The following is a 24,820-nucleotide window of genomic DNA, read 5'->3' as shown; positions in this document are numbered from 1 at the left end:
AAATAATATTTCATAAATGCTAATACACTTTTTAAATATTCTTCTTCATTAATTCATTCGAAAAGGATATTGATTTGAAATATTAAACCAATTTAACAGACTTAATTACTTTAATTATGTAACACAATAACTATAATCACATTCAATTATTGCATTCTACTTCCCCCTTTCGAGCTGGTGTCTTCACCGGTATTTTTTACCCTCTTCTAGTTGACGTGAGATCCTCACAATCCATTCCCTTTAGGATCCAATGTCCCCGTTGGTACACCGCTCAGTGTCTAGCTCTATTCCCTTTTAGGATCCAACGTCCCCGCTGGCACACCGCTCAGTATCTAGCTCTATCCCCCTTTAGGGTCCAACGTCCCTGCTGGCACATCGCTTAGTGTCTAGCTCTATCCCCCTTTAGAGTCCAGCGTCCCTGCTGGTACACCGCTTAGTGTCTAGCTCTATCCCCCTTTAGGGTCCAATGTCCCCGTTGGCACACCGCTCAGTGTCTAGCTCTGATACCATTTGTAATAGCCCAAGTCCATCGAGACAGATATTGTCCTCTTTAAGCTTTCCCCTGAAAGTTTTTAAAACGCGTGTGCTAAGGAGAAGTTTCCACGCCCTTATAAATGATGCTGCTTCGTTCTTCTCCCAACGAGATCTCACATAAATTATCTCTCTTTCTTTAGGATTCCAACCATATAAATCAAGAATGAATACACTAATTTAAAGTTCACACAACTCATTACACGGAGATAAAATAGATAAAATAGTGTTAAGAGATCTTTGTATCGGAACGAACAAACGTGACAAAGTATTTAAAATTGAAACAATTAAGTAATATGGTGAATTGTTGAAGAAGCACAATCAATCAGTAAGGTTTGGATAACTTCAATTTTAGGCAAAAGAAGTGTGTGGAAAAGTGAGAGTATTGATAAGAGAGCTCAGCCAATGTCCTATCAGATGCAACTGGATTGGGTGCCATCTTTCAATTCATCGATATCTATTTGTATTATTTCAAAATTGATGGTAACATAAAGAAAGAAAACAAACTATCACTGCCTACAGCAGCTATAATTCACAATTGATCATGAACAGCCCCAACCCCCATGTACAGCCCAGATCAAGCTTTTGTCAATGTCATCAACATGGCTTCCATCAGATTGCAGAGAGGAAAAGATCAAACCATTTAATTGAAGTTTTCCTCTCCATATTTACAAGGAACAGAAGACAAGACTGAGCTCACAGATCATCAGTTGCTAGAAGATCATCCTCCTTTTGCTCTCCCATGGATGTCAGTCTTTCAACTAAGATATCTAAAGCTTCCTTCATCCACCAGTGTCTGCAAACTTCTCTAGCTTCACCAACACTCATCTGAGTATAAACAAAGTTCCATATTAGACAATGATCTTAACAATCGTGTTTACAATGAAATCTAACAAGTTTTGATAGCATATGAGCTTTCAGAACATACCCAAATTCTCTCTCGAACATGCTTCTCAGGCCACAGGTCTAGCTGCTCCTCAACAAATAAAGGGAACATATAGCCTTCATAGTAAGTGCCTTGGCTTTTGCTGATGAATCTCCATTTCCCAAGTTGAGACTGTAACATAACAAAAAACCAAATCCACTTTAATTTCATAATCTTTCATGGGTTTCAAGAAGATTTGCAAAAGACAAGACACTAACCTCAACTTGGCCAAGAACTCCAGCTTCTTCAAGTGATTCTCTAGATGCAGCTTGTTCTAAGGATTCATCAAGCTCCCAACCACCCTAAAATGGGAAAAATCTCTCAATGACAAAGAACCAAATTGATGAAAACAAGAAGTAATTCATAGAGTTTTGTGTTTGTGAAGTACCTTGGGGAACATCAGGCCTTGACCCTTTTGAGAACTTATCACAAGCACCTCGTATTCATTATCAATCTTCATCCCATCTTCGCTGTATTTGAATCTATACGGTATACAACTGCAATAATCCAACATTTTGGCATGTTAATCGACTAAAACAGACACAAACAAACAGAACAAACTGAAAAAACCCAAAATCAAAGAAGAAATGAAGACCCACCCGACAACTTGGCGAAACCCCATATGATTATATCTCTGCAATTCTCTTCCAGTACGAGAAACCAAACAAGCCATGTTCTCAAATCAAAGAAACGAAACAGAATCTTCAAATCAAGCCCAGAAAGCAGAGAGATCTAGATGTAATCTGGCGGAATCAATGAATCGAATTACCAGATTGAGAGGCAGAGGATGAGGATGAGGATGAGAAAAGGGTGGATGAAGGGAGGCATATATAGAAAATGGCGGTTGGTGATGGGATAACTGCGAGGGCAAAAGTACGCGTAAAAAGGGGGGCGGATTGAATTTTGAAGGGGGTCTTTCAGTGCGTGCGATGAGCGTAAAGACAGCGTATAGCCCACAAGCGAGAGCCAACGGCACCCACTTGGCTTGGGGTCGTGGATGGCGACATCCCAATCAGGCTTTTCTTGCATTTCTTCTTCCTTGTAATCAGCTTCCGTGTCGTTTCCTTCAACAGCTATTTCACGCTGCTAAGCGAGAGCCAATGCAACCCACTTGGCTTGGGTAACTCTTTTGCTTTTATGGCTAAACGTTGACTCTTTTTGGGCTTTCTACACCTTCCTCCTTTTCATTCACACCAATCTCTCTCCCTATTTGGATTGCAACAAATCCAATTTTGTACCGATAATATTTTAATAATATAGGTAGTAATGAACCTGATGGTCACTGTAACAGCTCAAGTCCATCGGTAGCTGATATTGTCCTTTGGACTCCTCAAAGTTTGTAAAACGCGTCCCTTACAGAGAGGTTTCCACTCCATTCGAGCACCAGTGTCCTCGCTGGCACACCGCCCAATGTCTCGTTTTGATACCATCTGTAACAACTCAAACCCACTGCCAGCAAATATTGTCTTTTTTTTGGTTTTTCCTTTCGGGTCTCCAGTCAAGATTTTTAAAACGTGTCGGCTAGGTACAAGTTTCTATACCCTTGTAAAGAACGTTTTGTTCTTCTTTACGACCGATGTGGGATCTCACTATCCAGGCTAGAAATGTCCATTTGACAAATGATAACATATCTGAGTAAGAAGCAGGGAGAGAGTTAGAAGAGATTTCTCCCCATTAGCTAAACCCTTCGTTTTTCCCTAATCCAACTCATTTTATATATACATATAAATATATCACAACATAAGGTCAATATTATATCTATTTCTTATTTCTATTTATTTTTAATATTGAAATTTGAGTTTTTATAAATTATATTGCTAAAATATTATATTATATTTTTTAACAGAAACTAGATTAAAAAATATAAATTATCCATTAAAAATATATTTTTTGAAATATATAATTTCCTAAAAATATATAAGAAAGAGAGGGTGTTTAATTTTTTTTATTAATAAACTTGTATTAAAAAAAAGATTTTATAAAACAAATATTATTTTGTGGCCACGTCATTATAGATATTAAAAATATATTTAAAATTTGAAAAGCATTTAAAAACAAAATTGTCGATGAGCTGGAATCCCGCGTTAAATGGTATGAATTTTGTGTCCAAATTAGTAAACAGTGAAAAAAGGGAAAGGAAATAAATATTCTAGAAGATTTATTAATATTATAATTACCGTAAATTGATTTTTTTAGGTAAAAATAAGTCAACACATAATAACAATAATGATGTCTCCATTAAAATTCAAGTCAAATAAAACAAAGCTTGGGCAATGATCGCAAGTGTTTGAAAATGACATTTATATTATTATTTTTTTAATATATGTCTAAAAATAACTTGTATTATTTGTCACTTTCATTTGTCTTAATGAAATCAAACTCCCTTTACTATTCTCCTTTCTATTTCAATATTTATATTATTTTACTAGTTAATACTCTTTTATTTATTTATATAAAACACAGAAAACGAGAAACTGTTCGTTGAGAAGATTAATATTTCATAGGACAATTATATGCAACTCAATATTAATCTTGACTACGAGAGAGTTAGTTTATGATTAGATTATAAACATATTGTTCAAGAGAGAATAAGTGGTATTTAGGTAAAATATGTAATTACAAGGGATAAAACAAATTTTTTATCCAATTGTAGTTACGAATATCTCATGAATGATCGACTTGTTTGTAATGATCATGTGAATTGATACAATTTGTCTTATAGTGCATAAATGTTCAACTAAAGGTCTACCGTGGAATGTTGTATAGTTGAAGAATGAAAATTGATTAATTAAATAGTTTAATTAATTAAATTTGTATTGTTGGAGCTGATAACCGTAGATATATAAGGTCCACTTGCTAGCTACTCACAGTAACTTCTACTCCGTAAAGTCTCCTTGTGTTCGAGTCGTAGCAAGGAAGATCTTATGAAAGAACTTCTAATCTATTGGATGCAAGCTCATAAGAGGCTTACATCCACTGATGTAGGGTAGAGTTCTTACTCTTCGGCTCTAATTTATTTTAATTCTTAATAAAATAAAATCAGCTCCCAATGTTTTCACTATAAAGATGAACAGTTCTTTTCCCTTAGACATGTTAGTTCTTGAGATCGGAAAACTTAAGAACCTACCAAAAAACAAAGTTGTGGGGTCTTCCCCGACTAAAACAAGGGCATCTGCCACTTGATGAGAAGAAGTTGTGACGCTCATGTAAAGGAATAGTACATAAATGAACTAAGAATACATCCAAATGTGAATGATCATGGAGGTATTGTAGAAATCTTACCATCAGATACTGATAGTTGTCTTCTAACGTTACCGACCTTTAAATCTCAGGTGAAGTTATGGTTTAAAATGCTTTAAAGAATTGATATTTATTCTCGAAACCGACAATGTGCACCTTTTTTTATAGTGACTTTATCATAGAAACTTCAAAAGTAAATGTACAAAGCTTGGAGCAATTCCATGTTAAGTGACCTTTGGAAAGAATTTTTTAGGAAGCATAATAAATAAGAATAATGTGTCTTCAAAAGACTATGTTTATTCGTGAAGATAGTATTAAGAGGGAAAATTATGCGAGTTATATCCTAAGAAAATTTTTAGGAGATCACTCAACATAGAATTGCTCATACTAAACCATGCTTAACCATAAAATTTCTATGATTGAGCTACCAAAAAAGAAGTATATTTTATTGGTATAAATAGTAATTTTTATTTCATTTAAGTCTTTCATCTATCTTTCGAATTTTTTTATTCCGATGTAGTATAGGTTCATTCATGTACCCTTCTTTTACTTGACTTTCGGTCGTCCTTCAACTATTATAAAATTTCACTATAAGGTATGGCTCCAAATATGACATGGTATAAGAATTGGAGAGAAAAAGTCCCAAAATAAAAATTTATGGAAAAAAAAAAAAAAAAACTAATGGAAGCATCTAAATTGAAGTAATAAAAAATATATAAATGTGAAAATGAAACAAAATAGGATTTTTCACCTAAAATTTAAAATAAATAAGACCGATTAACATGCATGCATCTTCAAAGAAATTAAAAAATAATAATAATAATAATAAATAAATAAATAAAAGGAAGACTTTTCAGTTCTTGAAATCAGGTGTAAACGAAAAGTCATCCAAAAACACAATTAACGCCAATTTAATATGCCAAGAACATTCATCCATGGTTTTCCGAAACCATTAATAATTATTCTTCCTTTTGACATTATTACTTCATAATTAAACTTCAAAATTAGCCTCATTTAAAATGTATCATTCACATGATACGTTAGATTAAACTGATAAATGATGATTTGACTTAATAAACACAAATACTTTTATGTTTTTTCTCTCGGTGATTCCTATGAATACTATCGAAGAATAATACTTTTTTTTTTTTTTTTTTTTATGTGCGCTCCAAGCAGGCAAAGAGAGCAAATTAAGTAAAATATGAGATACAGCGAATTCTCTATACATCTCAAAAGAAAAAGTGGTTCCCGTAGGAAAAGATGCTTTGACTTTATCTCTCAAAATCAATCATAAGTTGGTGTTTATCTTCTCGTAAAGAATAGACTCTTTTGAACCAAGATCCGAGCATAAGTTATTTGTTAGGGAAGTGAGAAAAATGATTGTCATAACCATCCCTCATTAATCTAATTAATATGTCACATCAACACTTCTAATAATACTAATATCTATAGTTTAATAAAATTATAATCCATACTCTAGGATTAAAATATTTTATAGTTCAAATTAGCTGAAAAATAATTAAAAGTTTATAAAAACAAATTAGTTGGAAGTTTAAAAAAAAAATCTGTTCATTCAAAAAAAAGTTAATCTATCTAATCTTATCTACAGGTTTAAGTCGGGTCATGAACGTCTTTGAGATGAGTTGGATTTAAATAAATAAATATTTTATTATTAGGATTTCATAAACTCGAATTTATTGTTAATTTAAATATATATTTTTACATATGTATATACATATATTTATTTTATTTTTATTTAATTCTATAATTATTTTTTATCGTTTATTCTCATCTAACTGTCAAAAATATTTTTTTAATAATTTAAAATTTAAAATGTATATTGAAATTGAATAAAAAAATCTTAATTAAAGGTATAAAAATAAATAGAGATTATAAAATCTAAATTTTAATTTTATTAAAAATAAAATTTTAAATAAACAACTAACTAGAATCAATCTAAAAAAATTTATGACTATTTGAACCATTAAATTTAATTTAAAAATTGTCTATTCACGAACCCTCCTAATAATAGAGCAAAATTTATAAATTAAATTTATAATTTAACTTTTAAGATAAGCTACGACATATCATACATCACATATTTTTTAAAAATATATATATCTATGGCCATAAAATTAAAAAAAAAGAATGCTGATGACACATTTAAAAACAATTTGGTTTACTATTGTTATGGTTATTTTTATAATTAGTTCCCAATCCAAATTAAAAAAAAAAACGAACAAGTAATCACATTTTCAATGCACGAAAATGAATTAAATTATAAAAAAATTAAACAAAAACAATTAACGTCGCATTCAAAGGAAGACAGCAATAGCAGCATTTTGACTTGGTCGCATGTCTCTTCCCACGTGCCGCATGCCTCAGAGTGTGAAATCATATCCATATATATTATATTATACCTAATAATAAATAATTATGGACCCGCCCACTTTTTCAGAACATTTTGACATTATTATTAATAATTTGGCTTTTTTTTTCTTTTTTTTTTTTTTTTAAGTACCAAAATAGAATTGACTTGCAAAGACTCTTCTAAATCAAATAAATCAAATTAATTGAGTAGCATGTGGTTGCCATTCTCCCACATTTCAACAACTATATCTAATCTATATCTACATTTATAGTACGGCTGACTATAAGTTCAAAATACTTTGAAACGTTTGCTTTATTTTTATGTCAATCAGACCTTTCGGTATTTATTGGTTGGACCCATTTAAAAATTTTCTATTTTATAAAATTTAAATTTGATTTTTATCCTTTAATCCAGCTATTAAAAAAAAAAAAAAAAAAAGCTTTGATAAATTGGGATGGAAATTTGTTGGTGAAATAAAATATGATATAAAATACACCATTTTTCCAAATGTGCGGCGGACAAAGCTGCAAAAGCCATTCATCAAATTTTGACAATTTTTATATAATTTATACACACACTAAAATATTATTTTTATTGTTCCATTCCAAACAACTCTACCAATAAAGACAATTAAAATTAGCCATAAATTTAAGAAATTAATAGATAAAATTAAAATTAATGTTGTTTTAACTTATAATCTTAAATTTGCAATTTGTATGAATGATTTCGACCTAAAATGTTGTTTATTGATGTCTTTATTGGAAACAAAAAAAAAATAATTATAATAAATTGACTTGCAATTTGAGTTTGATTTAGACAATAATTCACAACCGTATAAAAAATTGAATTGAATTTATAGTTTATATTAACTTGAAAAATGTAATTTAAATCAAATTTGTTGATATATTCGCCTTACAAGAAGAAGTTAAATACAAGCGGCAATATTTGTTATTAAAAAACATTTATAAATTTGTTGTCGCTTTCAAATTTGGACCAGATGATTAGATAACGAGGTGGAAATTTGAACTTTTTGCACCGTTTTTATTTTTATTATTTCTATAAATTATATTTTTATTTCCAATTGCCTCATGGGGCATGGTGTCACGATAAGACTTGTTAATGAGTGTTGTCTGTAGCCGTATGTCAGATGTACAACCATATTTGTCCATAACCGCATGCCCGTTCCAAACCCATTTTCCTTACTTTCATATTAGATAGACATTTATTATTTCTTGTTGTGTCAATACAGAGGGTATGTATTTTATGATCAGTCACCAAAATCATGTCTACACTCGTCAAAATATATTATAGAGGGATGTGATTAGTTGTCAATTCTTTCTGCCTGAGTTATATGCTATCAAAACGGTTATTATTGCTTATTTGTTTTAGCGGGTAACATTGCTTACTTTAAAATTGTTTTTCAACGTATTTACTTGTTTACGTTTTCTAAAATATTTTTCTCAAACATGACTCTAGACTTATTTGTTCACTCGATTAGAACAAGTACCGCACAATCGTTGTCCCGCTGTTAAAATATTTAAAATTTTAGAAATTAAAAATCGAAAAAGAAGAGATTATTTACGTATTTCCTTCATCCAAATAATAAGTAGACAATAAGATGACAAAATGGAATAAAATGCCACAAAAAAAAAGACAAATATGGTTTACGTCATTTAAAAGATAAGGCTTGGGAAACTTGATCTACGCCTGTTCTTTTAAAAAGAAATAAAAATAAAAATATTAGCTATTTGGAAATTATTGTAAATTAAAAAGATGGGTCCCACAGACGAAAAATATAATAATATAAAGTTTCAAAAATTTCCACAACCTAATATTAATGCCAATAATCATATATTAATTATATACTAAATAATATAGCTCACGTTCTTGTCATCATCAATCCACAAACAATTATATATATTAAAAAAAAACTATTATATTTTAACTAGAAATAAATTTATTATAGGTAAATTATATTCTAATAAATTTAAAGAAATTTCCATCTCTAAATCGATGAAATAACTAAATTATACGAGTTGGGTATAGAAAATTAAATTGATGAAATTCCTTACCAACCAAAGAATTTTTGTTTAGATTCTATTTGAATATACGAAATGTATTGTAAGGATCATAAGAATTCACTTATTTAATTTTAATATAAATGAAAAGAGAAGAATATGTTAGACTATAGATTCAAGATTGGTATGCTTTAACTAAAGACAAGCGAAATTGAAAGAGAACGATATAAATTATCCAGATTAGTATAATCTAGACCGAACAACTTATGAGAATTTTCTCTTTGATTTTTATAACTATTCTTAATTTGTTAAAAATAAATACGTATTTTCTTGAGGAAGAGAAAAATCAAACACATTAGGAAGTTTCTTATGAAAGTACAACGTCCTTTAAAAAAGAAAAAAAATAAATCACCTTTCTAATTAAATTTGCAATATGAATTATATAACAATGTTCTAGAAAAATGTTAGTTTTGTTTTACGCGTATTTTATAGAAAATAGATTTTTTTGTTTTCTTTTTTAAAAAGAAAAAAGAAAAAAGAAAAAAATACGTACACGAGTCTAAGTCAAATTTTATTAGGTACATTGGGCGTGGTATGTGAAGTTGAAGGTCTTAGTAGGCAAGTTTCCTCTGACAAAACTTACCTTTGAAACTATGAATGAGAACTTGAGTTTCAACCATTTTGAGACCGAGTCCTAGAAAATTGCGTGTCACGCCTAAGTCCAATAACCAATAATTTTACTGTTTCTATGTATAACATAAACCTATCGTTTTAAATGTCTTAATATAAAGTTTATATTGTGTCATATTTGGTTATATTATTATTTTTTTTTCTTAATATCAAAAAATTAATAAATACAATAGTGTGGTGGCTCAGTTGACTAGCGTGTAGGTCTTATAGCTTTATGGGTTATCCTAAGGTCGAGAGTATGAGCTTCTCTCACCCCATTTTTCTTATTTTATTTTATTTTTAGTTTTTATCGGTTTTTTCTTCTCAATTTTATATGATTCACTCAACTTTTCAATATGAAAATATATTTTAGTTAATTTAAAATTTAAATAACTTCATTACAAGATAGGGGTGGTGGCGCAGTTGGCTAGCGCGTAGGTCTCATAGCATTAAGAGATATCCTGAGGTCGAGAGTTCGAGCCTCTCTCACCCCATTTTTTGCTTTTTTTCTTTTCTTTTTAGTTTTTTTCCCCACATTTATATTATTCACTTTTAACTTTTCAATATGAGGAAATAATTTAATTAAATTGATTCTAAATTTAAATAAAATTTCATTATCTTGTTTCATCTCTCTCATCTTCTTCTTCCCCTCCACTGATCTGCCAAACCACAAACGACGGTGGGATGTGATGAGTGCTTCAGCAAGCCTGCGACCATGGTGACACCTTTTGTCAGCAGCACAAAACGACAGTCGAGTACCGCTCCGGCGCACGTACGACGACCATTCTTCTGTCGACTCCACTACAGCAGCCGGCCTTTGGCGACCACACGTTCCCTCCTTCGCCTTCTGAACCGCGGCCAACAATTGAACAGTGGGCGTCTTCGACTAACCTCCAAGTTCATTCCATCTTTTGACCACACAGTCTTTGTCCACTCCTTTGAGGATCAACGTCCTGTCCTTGGCACACCGCCCGGTGTTATTGTAATGATCCTAGATTTCTACTAACCTAAAGTCGTTACCATATTCATAATATCATCTCTTATGTACATATAAACATTTAAAACATTATCGTAAAACAACGTCATGAACTTATATGTTTAAAGTAAAAGTCTTTAAAACAACATATTCGAAATATTAAATAAAACAAAAGTAAATATTAAAATTGACAACTTCGTATACTAACCTAGGTCTAAAAATTTAAATACAACTATATCATATGCATGTGTTATGGTTTTTACTTGCGATTTCGTTGTCGGCCGTAAAAGGGTATCTTCCGTTTACCAAAAAAAAAATAGAAGTAGCACATGACTTGAAAATTTTATGAAATACTTCGCAAGTGACCCAACTATTGGAGCTAGAGAATGTAAACATATGCAACTAATAACTAGGGACTTATCATTAAAACCATTATAGAGGTGACCTCCAGTCCCTCCAGTCTGAACAAAAATGGATGTGTAGTACTTCTCTACACACAACCCACACATGCGAGCGTGAGTCTCCAGACGGTTCCCACCCCCTAGGCCCATCATAGTCAGGTTAGTCGTGTATAGCAGACGTCTGAAGTTCAACAAACCCTCGAATATTATGTAAGGCATGATGATTATAATCATCATAAATAGTGTACGTGTCCATACTCATCATCATAAATAAGAAAGTAATCTGATGTAAATGAACACACAATATGCATGAGGTCCCTATAGTTTTAATCCTCATAATATTTTTATGACACAATCCTGTACATCATTCACATATTACTCCATGTAACATGCATACATCGACCTTCATATATTCATCATCATTAAGATCATTTAGGATTGTATCTTAGAAAAACTCATTATCGACATTTGGTATATGCATATCATCTTAATATGAAAATATCGTCATATTGAGTCATATCATCATCATGCATCTTATGCCATCATGTTATTATGTATCATCGTCATCATATCATCATCATTATCATGTCATCGTATTGTCACCATATTATTATATCATCTTCCATTATAGAACATAAGCATAAATGACATGTGCGTAATACATAAGACAAGTCTTCCATTCGAGCCAATAGTGTACCCGTGGCCTGGCTCATCGACTGTTGGACACCATTGAGGGAAAAGGCCGACATAATTTCAGGACAAACATAAATGTCTGTAAGTCGTAAGGTACACGTCCATACTAATCATAATAGTAAAGTATTTCGATGCATGAAACACACAAAAATGCATGAGGTCCTCATAGGTTAAAATCATCGGTAACATAACAAGTCTGTGAATTATGCATACAAATTCATATCAAGTCTTTCGTGCATGACATAGCTTACATGACATGGTCTACATATATTTACGCACCATAGAGATTATGATCATCATAACATATTACTACAACATGCGTAGTTACAGTCTAAGTAGTATAATTTGATGATGGTTGTTATATAGAAACAAAATTAAAAATGATAGAAGGAAAAGAAATGGAGGTTAATATGGTTGATGATAGGCCTACAATTCCCATAGACCGAGCCCGAAGCTGAACAACAGGCCCACTTCAGTCCAATTCCTCATCTTCTTCTTAAACAATAAAACAAAACCCCAACACACCACTTTACATTTTTTTTTTTTTTTTTAACCTAATTTTCAGAGTTTAGCATGATTTTTTTTAAAAAAAAAAAAAGAAAAAAAAAAAAAAAAGAAACCCTATAAAATTAAAAAAAAAAAAAGTATGTTTATTAATAAATATGGAAGGAGGGTGAAATGAAGTATGAAATATGTATAATAAAATAAAATAAAATAAAATAAAATAAAATAAAATAAAATAAACCTAAAAGGTATCCTACCAATATGGGATTGTTTCATAATAAAAAAAAAAAAAAAAAAAAAGTTTGATATTTTCCTTTTAAATAAAAAAGGAAAAAAGAAAAGGGAGTTGAATGGAAGCGAGTGGGCGGTAAAGAAGACGATAAGAAGAGGGATACAGAGGAGTGTGGGAGTCGGCATTTATGGTTACCGAATCAACATTTCATTCCTAAGATCTCTCTCTCTCTCTCTCCTCTCTCTCTCTCCTCTCCACTCCTAATAAGATTCACAGAAACATTTCATTCCCAATCCCAATCCCTATCCCCATTCCTCTCTTCTCTGTTTCCTTTCGCTCTTGCTAATCCCCCCCCCCCCCCCCAAATGGAGAACCCGACGGCGGTCGCCGATGGCGGTTTGGACTCTCAGGCTCCGGTTCACATCCAGGTTGTGAAGATCAAGAAGGAGATTGAGAAGATCAAGCATCCCTCCCTTCAGCAATCCGAGATGAGCACTCATCTTCTTCTTCGCGACATGTCGATTTCCAAACCGCGACCTCGCTCCCCGCTAGGGCTCGCTGCGGAGAGGTCTATTTCCGTCGGGAATTAAATTAGGTCATATTAACCTCTTCTTGCTCTTCTCCCTCTGCTAAAACCCTAAATTCTTGTTTCAAAGGGATGTATGTACATAGTGTTTTGCTTTACCATTCCCCAACTTTATGGATTTCTTCTTCTTCTTCTTCGTCTTCTTCTAATTTCTTCACTCTCAAAATCCCTCTTCTTCAAGAATTTCATGAACCAACTTCCTCTGTCTGCGAAAGAATTCAACTCCGCTACGATGATTAAAAATTATTATTATTATTATTATTATTATTATTATTATTAGATTATCATTTTTTAGCGCTTCAAAATTGTTTTAAGAAAATTGCATGGAATGTGATGTCTTCAAATATATAGTTTATTTTTATTCTATATTTTGTTGCTTTTATGGACTTAAAAAGTAGGATTCTGTTTATATAAAAAATAAAAACTAGAAATACCAAAATGCTAAAAAAATTATGTTTAAAATTAATTAAATTGAATATCTATTGACTGAAATAATAATTCTAAACTACACGTTTAATTTTGATACCTACTTTCTAAATTTTGCATAGGATGACTAATTAAATTTTATTTGATTTTGATTGCCTTTTATATATATATATATTTTTTTTCACTTTTTAAGTCATTTCTTATCAAAGGAGAAACAATTCTTATAATAAATTTAATTTATTGAAAAGAACGGTTTCAATTTCTAAATTTTTAAAATTTAAGATTCAATATTATTTAACTTCATTTCATTTAATTTGTTTGTTTTTTAGTTCATCAAAGCTAAGAATGTAATTGAATGATGATATTTAATGTTTTAATCACTAAATTATGTCCAAATTGACATAATATATAAATTGTAAGGTTTACTAAAAGAATATTGCAGGGAAATATTGATATTTTGTTTTTATTAAAATTAATAAGGGAATATGTTGAAATTAAATGATTGAGATGACAATTATTATTATTATTATTATTATTATTATTTTGAGTTAGATCTCTTATTGAGTGCACGGATAAATTTCTGTTTTTATTTTTTTTATTTTTTTTTATGTTTAATAAATATTCTTAAAAAATAGTGATATTAAGCGATCATATTTTTTTTAAAAATAATTCCAAAAAGAATATTATTTTCCATTCTATTTTTAAAATTACTTTCTATAAATAATTATCCAAACATAAGTTTAACTTATCTGTGTTAGAAAGAAAAAAAAAATTGTGTAAATAAAATATAAAATATAATTGAAAGCATAAAATGTTTTAAACAATTATTTCAAAAATAAAAAATCAACATATTACAACAATTTCATATATTAATTCATGTCAACTTGAAAATTAAAACCTAAAGAAAAAGTTTCAAAAGCTTTCTATCTTCTAGTTAATGAAAAATTTGATAGCAGAGACTAAAATCATTTATTTTTTTCAAAATTTCAAGAAAAAAAAATGTTGTTTTAAACATTGTGAACCATAAGGTTAGTCAAACCTGTAATCTTCCCGTTATTATACAAACATCATTGAATGCTTCCAACAGCTTTCCTTCCCATCCACTCAAAAAACTTGTAAATGTCCCTTAATCCCTAAATACCTGTTCTTCAATCATCAGCTAATGATGCCTTCATTCCAACCCTTTGATCCAAAGAATCTTGGGTCCTCATTGCTCATATTCACATAAAGAACAAACTTCACCCAAAAAGAGGAGAATAAAAGATCACTTTGAATATTTCTAAAAGGAGAACAGCAGCACACCTATGAGCCAAACTCAACTTGTTCATATTCTCAGAATCATACCCACTTACATTTTACACATGCCCACTAAAAGTATGTTTCTCAGGAATCTTTTAATCAATTGATGCTCTTTGAATACTATAAAGTGTTCTCCAGAAAGATTCCGTGAGCATCTAATTGGCTTTGCTAATAAGTTTCTAAGTTATTCCTCGAGCTTTATGTCATCTGTCTTGTCTAGAGAGAGAGAGACACACACACACACACACACACACACACAGAGTAATGGTTGAATTTTGTTATGCCAAAGCATGCAGGTTGAATCAAAGTGCAAATTCCACGCCTTCAGGAATTTGATGAGCTAACTTATTCCTTGTGGCATGTAGCAAGAGTAACCATAAACACAGATATTCTTTTATGTAAAAGCATGCAAGTCTTAATAAACACACCTTTAGGAATCTGAGGTGGTAGCTATGGCATGCTGCCACTGGCATCATCCTTTTTAAAATGGGTCTCTGCAAAAAAAAAAAAAAAAAAAAAAAAAAAAAAAAAAAAAAAAAAAAAAGTGCAACAGGAGTAGAAATTCTGAGATGACAGAACATTCCAAGTTTTTTTATGACTTCAACTCCAACCGATTCGTTTAAATTCGTTACCATCGAAGTTTTTCTTTCGTCTCAGCTTTGCCTAGGAAAAAGGAAATACAAAAAGGTTGGACAAAGACCAAGCATAAGAAATTTATGATCCAGATTATATTATCACAATGCCACATAAAGTAGAAGGTAGATGATAAGCTTACAAAAGAGAAATAAGTGATGTCAAATAGCTTAAATTATAGAAATTGTAACAGCCCTAGAGTCCCAGAATTCCTCCATTCCAATTGACCAAGTCCCTGGTTTTTTGTTTTTGATTTTGAAAATTAAGCTAAGAAATACTACCAACACTCGCGAGTTTTTTTGTTTTGTTTTGTCATCTACCTTTGAAAGAAGTTTTCAAAATCCAAACTGCGTTTTTAGTTTAAAAATGAAATCATTATGAAAAAGAACCTAAGTGTATTGTGAGGATTCTTTGAAAGGTAGTTTTTGATCAGATATTTTCCCTGAATTTTATTTTTCACTAGCATGACCATAAAAGAATTGTATAGGGCCATAACAAATGAACATTAAAGAGGTGCTACGAAAATAACAAACAAATGGAGAGAAAGGTACATTCTATATTCATAATGAGACAATTGATAATAAGGCAGAGATAGTATATCATTATACCATCATTTTCAACCCTGAGAGATCGCCTTTGATTGAAGCAGCTTCACTCTTCTTGTTAGGTTGCTCATCACATCTATGATAACTGATTTCTTTTGAATTCTGAACTGAATTGCCAATTTCGACGATTCTCTTTCGCACTTCTTCAAAAGCGCTTCGTCCTCCATTATCTTGGTTGGGAAGTGTCCCAATGCAATCACACATAAAGCGATTATCGTACGTAATGTTGCTATTTCGTTTGCAACACCAAGAGGTGCTTCAGCTGACAAAGATTTGAGCACGTCCAAGTCATGTTTCTGTACTATTTCTTCATCAACCGAGAGAAGCACTCTTAAAGCAGCCAATAAGCGGCCATCCATTATTTCTGGACCACCGATGCACACCTATCAGGCAAATAAACAAAATCAGAAATTGATTTAAGGAAAAAGAAGTAAAAAAACTTATCACCCTATTCATTTGTGTAGCTGCACAGGACAATTAATAATTTACACTTGCAGCATATAATTTTAATTCAACTCACTAGGACGAGTTGGAAAAGGAACAATATAATTTATCGTTCAACACTAAGTATCTCAGAAGTATATACTATATACTGAATTGATTTTTCAGTTCTTTCTAGGAAAGAGGTTAGGTTATAACTGTGAGATGGTTGAACTATTTTTCCCTTTCTTCTTTTAATTGAAGTCGTGGTATATGTACGCTAAACATTTCAAACTGAGACATCATGACCACCAAAGTATGTTTAAATTTCCCCATTTGACGAAAATCTTCATACTGCCGAGAAGAAGTGATTTTTTATTTTTCTTTTTCTTTCCGGGGGATTGGCTGTTTCTCATTTGTGAAACAAAAAGGTACTATGATCTTGAGAACCAAGGATCGGGGAAAATAAAATAAAGCAATTTTTGTTGATATGGATTTTAGTGACAGCAAATACATTGCTCCAGTGGATCATTGTTTTCAAAGAAAAAAACTAGTAAGAGGTAGAGAAATAAAGATGAGTGGAATCAAAACCTTAAGAAGAGCAGCTTCGCCGTGTAGATTTAACTTGGTTAAGACAAGTTTTTGCCATGGAGCAGGGGAAGAAAAATTTTCTGAAGAAATCCCAGCAACAGTGCTAGCAGCCTCTAAGAGAGCTTCATCGTATTTGAGCTCAATATGATCGTATTGATTTGATGCTATCACAAATCCATAATCAAGCAGGAAGAGATCATTGTCCAGACAGCCATAATTTAGTGTTAGAGGAACGTTTCCTTCAATTTCAGTCTCAGCTACAACCTGGTTCCAAAGCAAACAAAAGTTGCCCGGTTAAGAAGATAGAGAATGGATTAACATGGCAAAAACAGCTAACTTTTCATTCTCCTTAAGCTTATGAAGATCAATAGTTAAAACAACAGAAAATTTCACCTTCACTTTCAACTTCATGGATCCTGCATCTTGTTCCTGGACTATACGTGCATTGGAATTAAAGCTATGGTTGCACATATCAATGAGAGGGAGCATCATGGGGACACTGTTAGTAGTACCAACCGTAAGATTTTTACCATATAAACGAAATGCCCTTGACGAGACTGCTGCCATTGCCCATCCAAGAGATGATGCATCAACAGTTTGGCCACCAAAAGGGTGATCTTCAGGCTTTACGCTATCAAGAGTACGTTTAACTTCTTTATCAAAATCAAGGAGGAAGCGACACCTTTTGTTTACCTGATAAGCACCTCAATCTTCAGCATGAGCAGACTTCATTTGGTATCAATGAAAAGTTAGTTGGAAATATAAGAAAGATCGACATCTGAAAGGAGTTTTCTTCTCAAACAACAAAACAAATAACCTTAACTATATCTTTATCATTGGTTGATTACAGCATCACGCATTGGCTTTCAATCTAACAACTGACCTGGTGAAGAAGAGGAGCATACTGCAAGTTCTTTATGTCATCTCCAGGAAAAAATATGGGAACACTGAAAACTTCAGGGAGATTGCCAATATACGGCCACCAGAAGGATCCAACTTTTGCCCTTTCTTTCAGAAGCTTCAAACCCAATTTCATGGACCAAAGTTCCTCTGCCAAATACTTCAGTGTCCAATTTATTCTAATTCAGATTAAGAATACATAAAGCCTAATGTGATAAAAAATGAGGTTATCAGCCTCTATCAAGTATAGAATTTCTGTGTAGTATGAGTTTTTACATCAAAATATATCGAGCTTTGCATTTGGCAGGTAATGACCATAGGTAAAGAAAAAAAGATACGGAATTATTGAGGTTAGAAGATATTTGAGTTAAAAAGAGGGAAACATAAGCAGGTCCAGTTTTTTTTTTATTATTATTATTTTTTTACTGTTATAATATTGAATAGGAGCAAGTATTGGCCTTTAGCCATTACAATGTAAAACGCTCTGAATCTGGCACCCATGAAACCCTCTTACTAAGATTGAACTTGAGAGAAGAAAAAATAATGACATCCAATTTGAGTATATTATATCACTCAAAGCCTTTAACCAATTAGAATTGTAGTTTCGAATCTTTGTTTTCGTTGGTTATAAATAGAATAGAAAACAAGAATCTTATGAATTATCTTAAAATCTTCACCAGAATACAGCTTCATGTTCAAAAACATTCAATGAAAATCTTATTTTCAAAAATCAACAAAACAACTTGTATGTATGCACTAAAAATTGATATCCAAGAAAAATTTAGAATGGATATCTCACAATCAGTCAATGAAAATCAAAGGATTAAGCAACCTAAAGAATGAGAAACCAAACCTCCACGGAACATACAGCCGAGCATAAGGAGCAGCAAAAGCTTTGCTAGAAGGTATTAAATTATAGTGTGGGATGTCCAAAAACTACTATGCTCTACTCAAAAAGGCTACATTACAAGTGTTACATAGAATTTTTGGGGGCAGACTACTGTTAGTAATATGAGCAGGGAAATATTAAGGATTTTATTATTTTAATATCACTTTTGTCAATTTCTTATGCAAACTTGTTAATTTCTATCAAAACTGCTCTACTTATATCGATTTTGATGATGGTAAATTCTTCTCCTATATTCGAAACAAAGGGGTTTTCATGTAAATCTTGAGCTTTTCATTTCATCTCTAACAGTTTTCAAACAATCCAAAACTTAAAATTTCAATCACTTGTGCCATTACCATGGATATGAACAACAAATAGGTCATCTTATTGAATTACCAGGTTCCTATTTCCTCAATTTATAAATAAATAATGAAACGAAGCACAGTAATTTGTAAGGTCACTAAATGAAACAATAATGATACAAATTGCTCACAAACCCGATAATCGAAATTCAGAGTACAAAAATCAATACAAGCCAAAGTGAAAATGCGAGAACCAAAAATATCACAACAAGCAATTCATCTCAAATGCATAAAACTGTAATACAAAACAAGCAAAAAAAGCGGCTCAATTGAGGTATTTCAGATGAAAGACAAGTAATACCAGGAACTTGGCGAGCCAAATTGACAAGAACGGAGTCAGCCTCCTCAGTATCGCCAGTTTCCGGCGAATCAAACCGTAGTGGAAGATTGTGAGGAAGAACAATGAGTTCGGAACCTTTCGGGATGTGGTCAGAAGCAAGAAGTCCAAGGCCAGTATCGCCATCTTGAGCAATCTTGAGAGACTGGTGGACGAATCCGCCTTCTCTGCGGACCCACTTGATAAGGTCCGGTGGATGTGGAACCAGCCTGGATGACAAAGAAGGAGAAACAGAGGCCATGGAGGCGGATGATAGTGGCCGGAAATGGGTTAACGATACGGAAGCCACTGCTATCCTCGAAGCCGCCATGTTTTGCTCTCAACAATGCTTTCCTCGCGTGTCTTACTGTGTACAAAATCGGAATCGGGTAACAAAAACTCGTTTATTGGAAAAAAGAAAATTCGTTAAATTATATCAAATATACCTAAACAAATGTTTTAATTTAAATGGTAGATGATTTGTTTATTATGATCAAATGACTTACTGGAGCGAACTTATTATGAACTTATTCGAGCGAGATTCAAATAAGTAAACTTTTATTAATTTTGGTTAGTTCATAAATTATCTTAAATTCGAGACACATTCTGATCGTCCCGCAGTTCATTAACAAGAAAATTGTCTCCATTTACGTTACCCACTGATATACCTCAGTTGGATCCCCCGAAGTTCTACTAAAGGTGCCAGATCATACCATTTGAAATCCAATAGATACTTCACTTCTCGCGTGGACTGCATACTGTTGGTTTGCTGGGTGACCATCAATGTTTGCATCATAGCTTGAAATGATTCCCACATCAGGTTCATCATGGGATTTATTTCAGTCGCCTGTTCTACTGGGGTGGTGCCGTTACATTAATTCGAGTTACTGACCTTTCACGAGCTGAGCTCTTTCTACCTCTACTCCGTCCTTTAATAGGGAGTTGCCCCCTTCCTCGACATCTCCTTCCACGACCTCTACGTGACATGATTCTAAAACCAACATATAATTATTTTTAAGTCTATGGTAAACTAGTGTAAATCATATCATATGCTATATCATAATAAACATAGAACTCAATCAACAATAATACCGTCAATGGTAACAAATTCAATCATGAGTTACATTTGACAACAACCAAACAACAATAACATCTTAAATAGTGACATTTACCCTAATTCTTTTCTTATCTCACATATGACAAACCGAACATCAGCGATGGGACCATGGAACATGTCGAGCCTACTTTACAGGCTAGTCTATGGAATTTATAACTTAGAGCTTTGATACCAACCGTAAGGAATCTAATTTTCAAAGGGAACTAGTACTCCTACCATATACATGATATTCTTCTTGTGCAGAAACATTTTTTTAAACTAATTTCATAAAATGACTCATGAACTTCTTCGTTTAAATAAGAGTTTTAAAGTAAATCAAATGAAACATTTAAAGTAAATTAACATGAAATAAAAGAAAATTTTTAAAAGTGATTGCCTTATACTAACCTAAGATATACGAAAATAAATGCAACTACCCTTTGCAGGTTCCATGGTCTTTGGTGCGATGACGCCGTCAACTATACAAGGGTGTCTTGCCTTTACCTGAAATATAAGAAATACTCATGACCCCACTATTGAAGTTAGGTAATGCGCACACATATACAACATAAATGAGACCTATCATTTAAAATTGTATTCTCTTAGGGAGCTTTTCGGTCAAGGTCATCGGATGTATATTTACTATTCTACGCACGGTCCATATGGGAGAATATGGATCCATTAGGCGATTCGCACACCCCCTAGGCCTCGTACTGGTCGGGCTAGTGTCCCTGATGCTGTAGTCGGATACCCCAAAATGAATAGCGACCATCGTAGCATCATGTTAAACATGATGATCATTTTCCTTTTCATACCGTACTTGTCCATAGTAATCATAAGGTAAAATATCTCGATGCATGTGATATACATTTATGCTTGAGGTCCCAACATTTTTCATAGCAAATAAATCATGTTTGACAACCCTCTTTTTTTTTTTTTTTCTCAATTTCATTTCATTTATAGCATATCCTTTAAAATATGTCACGGGGTTGTATGTCATAAATCTTCTTATCTCAAAACATTTCAATCGCATGTCATGGCACATAGCTTATCATAAATCATCAAGCCATAATATGACATCCATTTGTACTTTGTATTATTGAGCATATGTGGGCATATCATATAACGAGCCATGACATATCAATACAACATGTCATATTGTACAACACATCATGTCATACCACATATCACATCATAGCATTCAACATATCATATCATTCACACAATAAACAAATCAAACATATGACACCTGTGGGACCGCACTTGTCATCATACATAACACAACTCTTCCAACCATATTGATAGTAAAGTCACTTATGTGTAACTTTTCTATCTAGTTAGATAATGCATCGTTGAATAACTTTTCTGGTTGGAGGGCAATAGAAATAGGTTACCGATATGCGTGTAAATATTGTCATATGTGTTGTTTGTGCTTTATGTGATGATTGTGCATGCATGTATTAGTTATTGAAAAAATGTTATGAGATCTCATCCATACACTTTTTGACATGTGAAATTTTTTTATGAAATTTTTTTTTTGTAGCAATTACCCATCTGATGGTCGTGTGTCGTCGAAGTGGCTCGACTTAACTAACTAAAATGACTACCACCCATGTGATTGACACTTTCAAGAGATAAAAGGCCACCATATTACCTAAAAATTTGAAATATGCATTTAATTAATTAATTGACCACTATCTTAACCATGTTTTCTGTTTCTATACTTTGAAATTATTTTCAAGAATTTTCTAAATTTATTTTGAAGGGCTAAGTTAGGAAAATGTTTTGAAATTTGTTTATTTTATTATTTTTTTAAAAATATTTTCCGTTTGAGTATTATGTTATAAACATCATGAATTTTGTTTTATTTTTTTTAATTTTTAATTAAAAATAACATACAAATAGTAAGGATAATGAATGTTTTCTCATCCCGTCTAATACATCCTATAATAATTGAAATTATTTGGTCAAATTGAACCATTATTTTCCTTATTACAGAAAAAAACTAATGACAACTAAAGTTATAATGATAATCCTTTATGATTTAGGTAAATAATAAAATAGAAAGTAGACCATATTCTCAACCGATTACCAAATTAAAGAAATTATTTCAGATTTTTTTAAAAAAAAAACAAATAGTTATAATGAGTCATAAATTTTTTTTTTGGAAGACCAAACAAAAAATAGAAATTTAAAACGGTTGTGGTTTGTAAATTTTTCAAATTTCAATTCAAAAACCCTTATTATTAGTTTTGCTTATTCAATTTTTTTTGCTTTTAATAAAAAATAAATATTTACATATATATTATATTTATTTTCAAACATTTAATTAAATTTTAAACACAGTTTCAATATATATTTTTGAAATATAATCTTCAAAAAAGTTAAATATATATATAATTATAAAATTAAATAAAAAAGATATATATATAATTGAACAACGTACCAAAATAAGTTTATAACCCAATTTGAGATCTATTATATATATATATATATATATATATATATATATTTTTTTTGGTTATCATTTTGATTGAAATCTATTATGAGGGATTTAAGAATTTCTTTTGAATTCAATTTAATTTTCTAATGATGTATTTTCTTTTTCGTTGAAGGCATAATGTGAAAGCATTAATTAATTATGTAATGGAAACCAAATTTGGGAGATGCAAAACAGAGATAAAATCTTCTTAACTGCCTGCGTAATTATCTTAAAAATTAAAATTAAAAAAAAAAGAAAAAAAAGAAAAGAAAATTGCAATTTCTACTTATTTATTTTTAATTAGAATTAAAATCAATTACAAGCCAATAATTCCTAATTAGAAAAATATAGAAACGGAAAATGTGTTAGCAAAATAGCTAATTACTCATAATTATCAATTAGCATTAACTAATCACCGAGACCGTGAGATCGAGAACCGCTCATCATCATGGCTTTGAATTCATCGAAACTAATCATACCGTCGCCGTTTCTGTCGACGCCGCTGATCATGTTCCGGCAATCCGCCAGCGAGCAGTCGTCGCCCAAACTCTTCAAGACCTCGTGCAATTCCTCCGCCGTGATGGATCCGTTGCCGTCAAGGTCATAGACGGAGAATGCGTCCTTCAGATTCTTAAGCACCTCGTCGGAATCGACTCCCTTGGTGTTGAGTTCAATGAACTCATGGAGGTCAATGTAGCCGTCGCCATCGGCATCGACTTCCTTGATCATGTTCTGAAGCTCCTCCTCCGTGGCCGGCTGGCCTAGGCTCCCCATAATGGAACCGAGTTCAGAGGAGCAGATCTTGCCGTCGCCATTGACATCGAATTTCTTGAATACTTGCTCCAATTCCGCGATTTGCGCTCGGGAATTGAAAGACGGAGTCCGAGATCCGAGAATCGGAACCGTGGTGGATCCGAGCGGTGAATCGCTGGAGGAATCGGATTTCTTCTTACGGGAGAAGAGAGATTTGAATCCCATAATTTCAGGGGAAAGAGATTTGTGTGGCTCTGTAGTTTGCGTCGAAATTGATGAACAAAACAGGGGAGGGAAGAAATGGATCGGATGGAGAATGAGGAGCGGAAACAGAATGTGAATCGGGGAGGAAGGGCAGATTTGTAGGGGTGGGGAGAAAGAGAAGCGGATTCGAAAGAAACAGAATGGGAGAATGAATTGGAATTTGTTACAGATTGAAATCCCATCAAATTTGACTTTCCAAATATATACAGAGTGAGAGAGAGAGACGGACTGCGCTTGGAACGGAGCTAATCAATATTTAGTCATGCATAACATGTTAAACTGTAATAATCGAATCTTCTAATAATCATAATATATAAATAATTATAAAAAGATTTGGGTTGGGTTTGAATTTCGACCCATTCAAAATTTAGAATGTTGAATTGGTTTGTTTAAACCGAGTAATTTGAATAGAATTCAGAACTCAACCGTGTGTTTTCTTGTTTCATCAGATTAAATGATCGGTTCTTATCTTATTATTATTATAAAAAATTCTTACTATCTACCGTACATGTTACATTAATAATTAAAGTATTTACAAGTTATGATACATTAATAATGTTCGCTACAAACTTACCTACCATACATGTTACATTAATAATTAAAATATTTACGAGTCTCAGAATGCATCAATAATGTTT

At 32.1% G+C, this 24,820-nt stretch overlaps 4 protein-coding genes and 1 non-coding gene across 6 annotated transcripts; 2 read left to right on the top strand and 3 right to left on the bottom strand.

The window, feature by feature from the left end:
• Positions 1 to 977: 977 nt before the first annotated feature.
• Positions 978 to 2,313, bottom strand: LOC111801170 (nudix hydrolase 17, mitochondrial). The gene is made up of 5 exons (XM_023685169.2): positions 2,056 to 2,313; positions 1,845 to 1,953; positions 1,675 to 1,758; positions 1,460 to 1,588; positions 978 to 1,359 (listed from the first exon to the last, which is right to left on the bottom strand). Exons 1-5 carry the CDS (start codon positions 2,127 to 2,129, stop codon positions 1,228 to 1,230), a joined length of 528 nt encoding a protein of 175 aa, XP_023540937.1. The 5' UTR covers positions 2,130 to 2,313; the 3' UTR covers positions 978 to 1,227.
• A 7,849-nt stretch (positions 2,314 to 10,162) lies between these two features.
• TRNAM-CAU (transfer RNA methionine (anticodon CAU)) lies at positions 10,163 to 10,248 on the top strand. Its single transcript is given in 2 exon segments — positions 10,163 to 10,200; positions 10,213 to 10,248. It is a non-coding gene; the product is annotated as a tRNA-Met (tRNA).
• A 2,414-nt stretch (positions 10,249 to 12,662) lies between these two features.
• Positions 12,663 to 13,283, top strand: LOC111776834 (uncharacterized). The gene has a single exon (XM_023656224.2). It carries the CDS (start codon positions 12,926 to 12,928, stop codon positions 13,148 to 13,150), a length of 225 nt encoding a protein of 74 aa, XP_023511992.2. The 5' UTR covers positions 12,663 to 12,925; the 3' UTR covers positions 13,151 to 13,283.
• A 1,594-nt stretch (positions 13,284 to 14,877) lies between these two features.
• LOC111797690 (Rubisco methyltransferase family protein) lies at positions 14,878 to 19,986 on the bottom strand. Of its 2 annotated transcripts, none has more exons than XM_023681026.2 (6): positions 19,573 to 19,986; positions 18,004 to 18,170; positions 17,514 to 17,813; positions 17,121 to 17,384; positions 16,113 to 16,492; positions 14,878 to 15,534 (listed from the first exon to the last, which is right to left on the bottom strand). In XM_023681026.2, exons 1-5 carry the CDS (start codon positions 19,916 to 19,918, stop codon positions 16,121 to 16,123), a joined length of 1,449 nt encoding a protein of 482 aa, XP_023536794.2. In that variant the 5' UTR covers positions 19,919 to 19,986; the 3' UTR covers positions 14,878 to 15,534; positions 16,113 to 16,120. The 2 variants fall into 2 exon arrangements, with proteins under 2 accessions (XP_023536794.2, XP_086976523.1); XM_087120397.1 differs by having other exon boundaries at positions 18,004 to 18,180; positions 19,573 to 19,880.
• Positions 19,987 to 23,426: 3,440 nt separating this feature from the next.
• On the bottom strand, positions 23,427 to 24,359 carry LOC111778345 (putative calcium-binding protein CML25). Its single transcript, XM_023658119.2, has one exon. The coding sequence runs from the start codon at positions 24,141 to 24,143 to the stop codon at positions 23,574 to 23,576; it is 570 nt and encodes a 189-aa protein (XP_023513887.1). The 5' UTR covers positions 24,144 to 24,359; the 3' UTR covers positions 23,427 to 23,573.
• Positions 24,360 to 24,820: the final 461 nt, after the last annotated feature.

This window comes from Cucurbita pepo, chromosome 1, assembly GCF_057944985.1.
Source record: "Cucurbita pepo subsp. pepo isolate OVF chromosome 1, ASM5794498v1, whole genome shotgun sequence".
Taxonomy (NCBI): Eukaryota; Viridiplantae; Streptophyta; class Magnoliopsida; order Cucurbitales; family Cucurbitaceae; genus Cucurbita; species Cucurbita pepo.
The sequence above is the reverse complement of the archived record's forward strand: the minus strand, read 5'-3'. Positions and strand labels throughout refer to the sequence as shown.

Coding starts and splice junctions, on each gene's coding strand:
- LOC111778345 (XM_023658119.2), bottom strand. CDS start 24,143: ATGGGATTCAAATCTCTCTTCTCCCGTAAGAAGAAATCCGATTCCTCC.
- LOC111801170 (XM_023685169.2), bottom strand. CDS start 2,129: ATGGCTTGTTTGGTTTCTCGTACTGGAAGAGAATTGCAGAGATATAAT. Junction 1,589..1,674: donor GAGTTCTTGGCCAAGTTGAG/GTTAGTGTCTTG, acceptor GTTATGTTACAG/TCTCAACTTGGGAAATGGAG. Junction 1,360..1,459: donor ATGTTCGAGAGAGAATTTGG/GTATGTTCTGAA, acceptor GTTTATACTCAG/ATGAGTGTTGGTGAAGCTAG.
- LOC111776834 (XM_023656224.2), top strand. CDS start 12,926: ATGGAGAACCCGACGGCGGTCGCCGATGGCGGTTTGGACTCTCAGGCT.
- LOC111797690 (XM_023681026.2), bottom strand. CDS start 19,918: ATGGCGGCTTCGAGGATAGCAGTGGCTTCCGTATCGTTAACCCATTTC. Junction 17,814..18,003: donor ATGCTCCTCTTCTTCACCAG/GTCAGTTGTTAG, acceptor GGTGCTTATCAG/GTAAACAAAAGGTGTCGCTT. Junction 16,493..17,120: donor GCGAAGCTGCTCTTCTTAAG/GTTTTGATTCCA, acceptor TTTGCCTGATAG/GTGTGCATCGGTGGTCCAGA.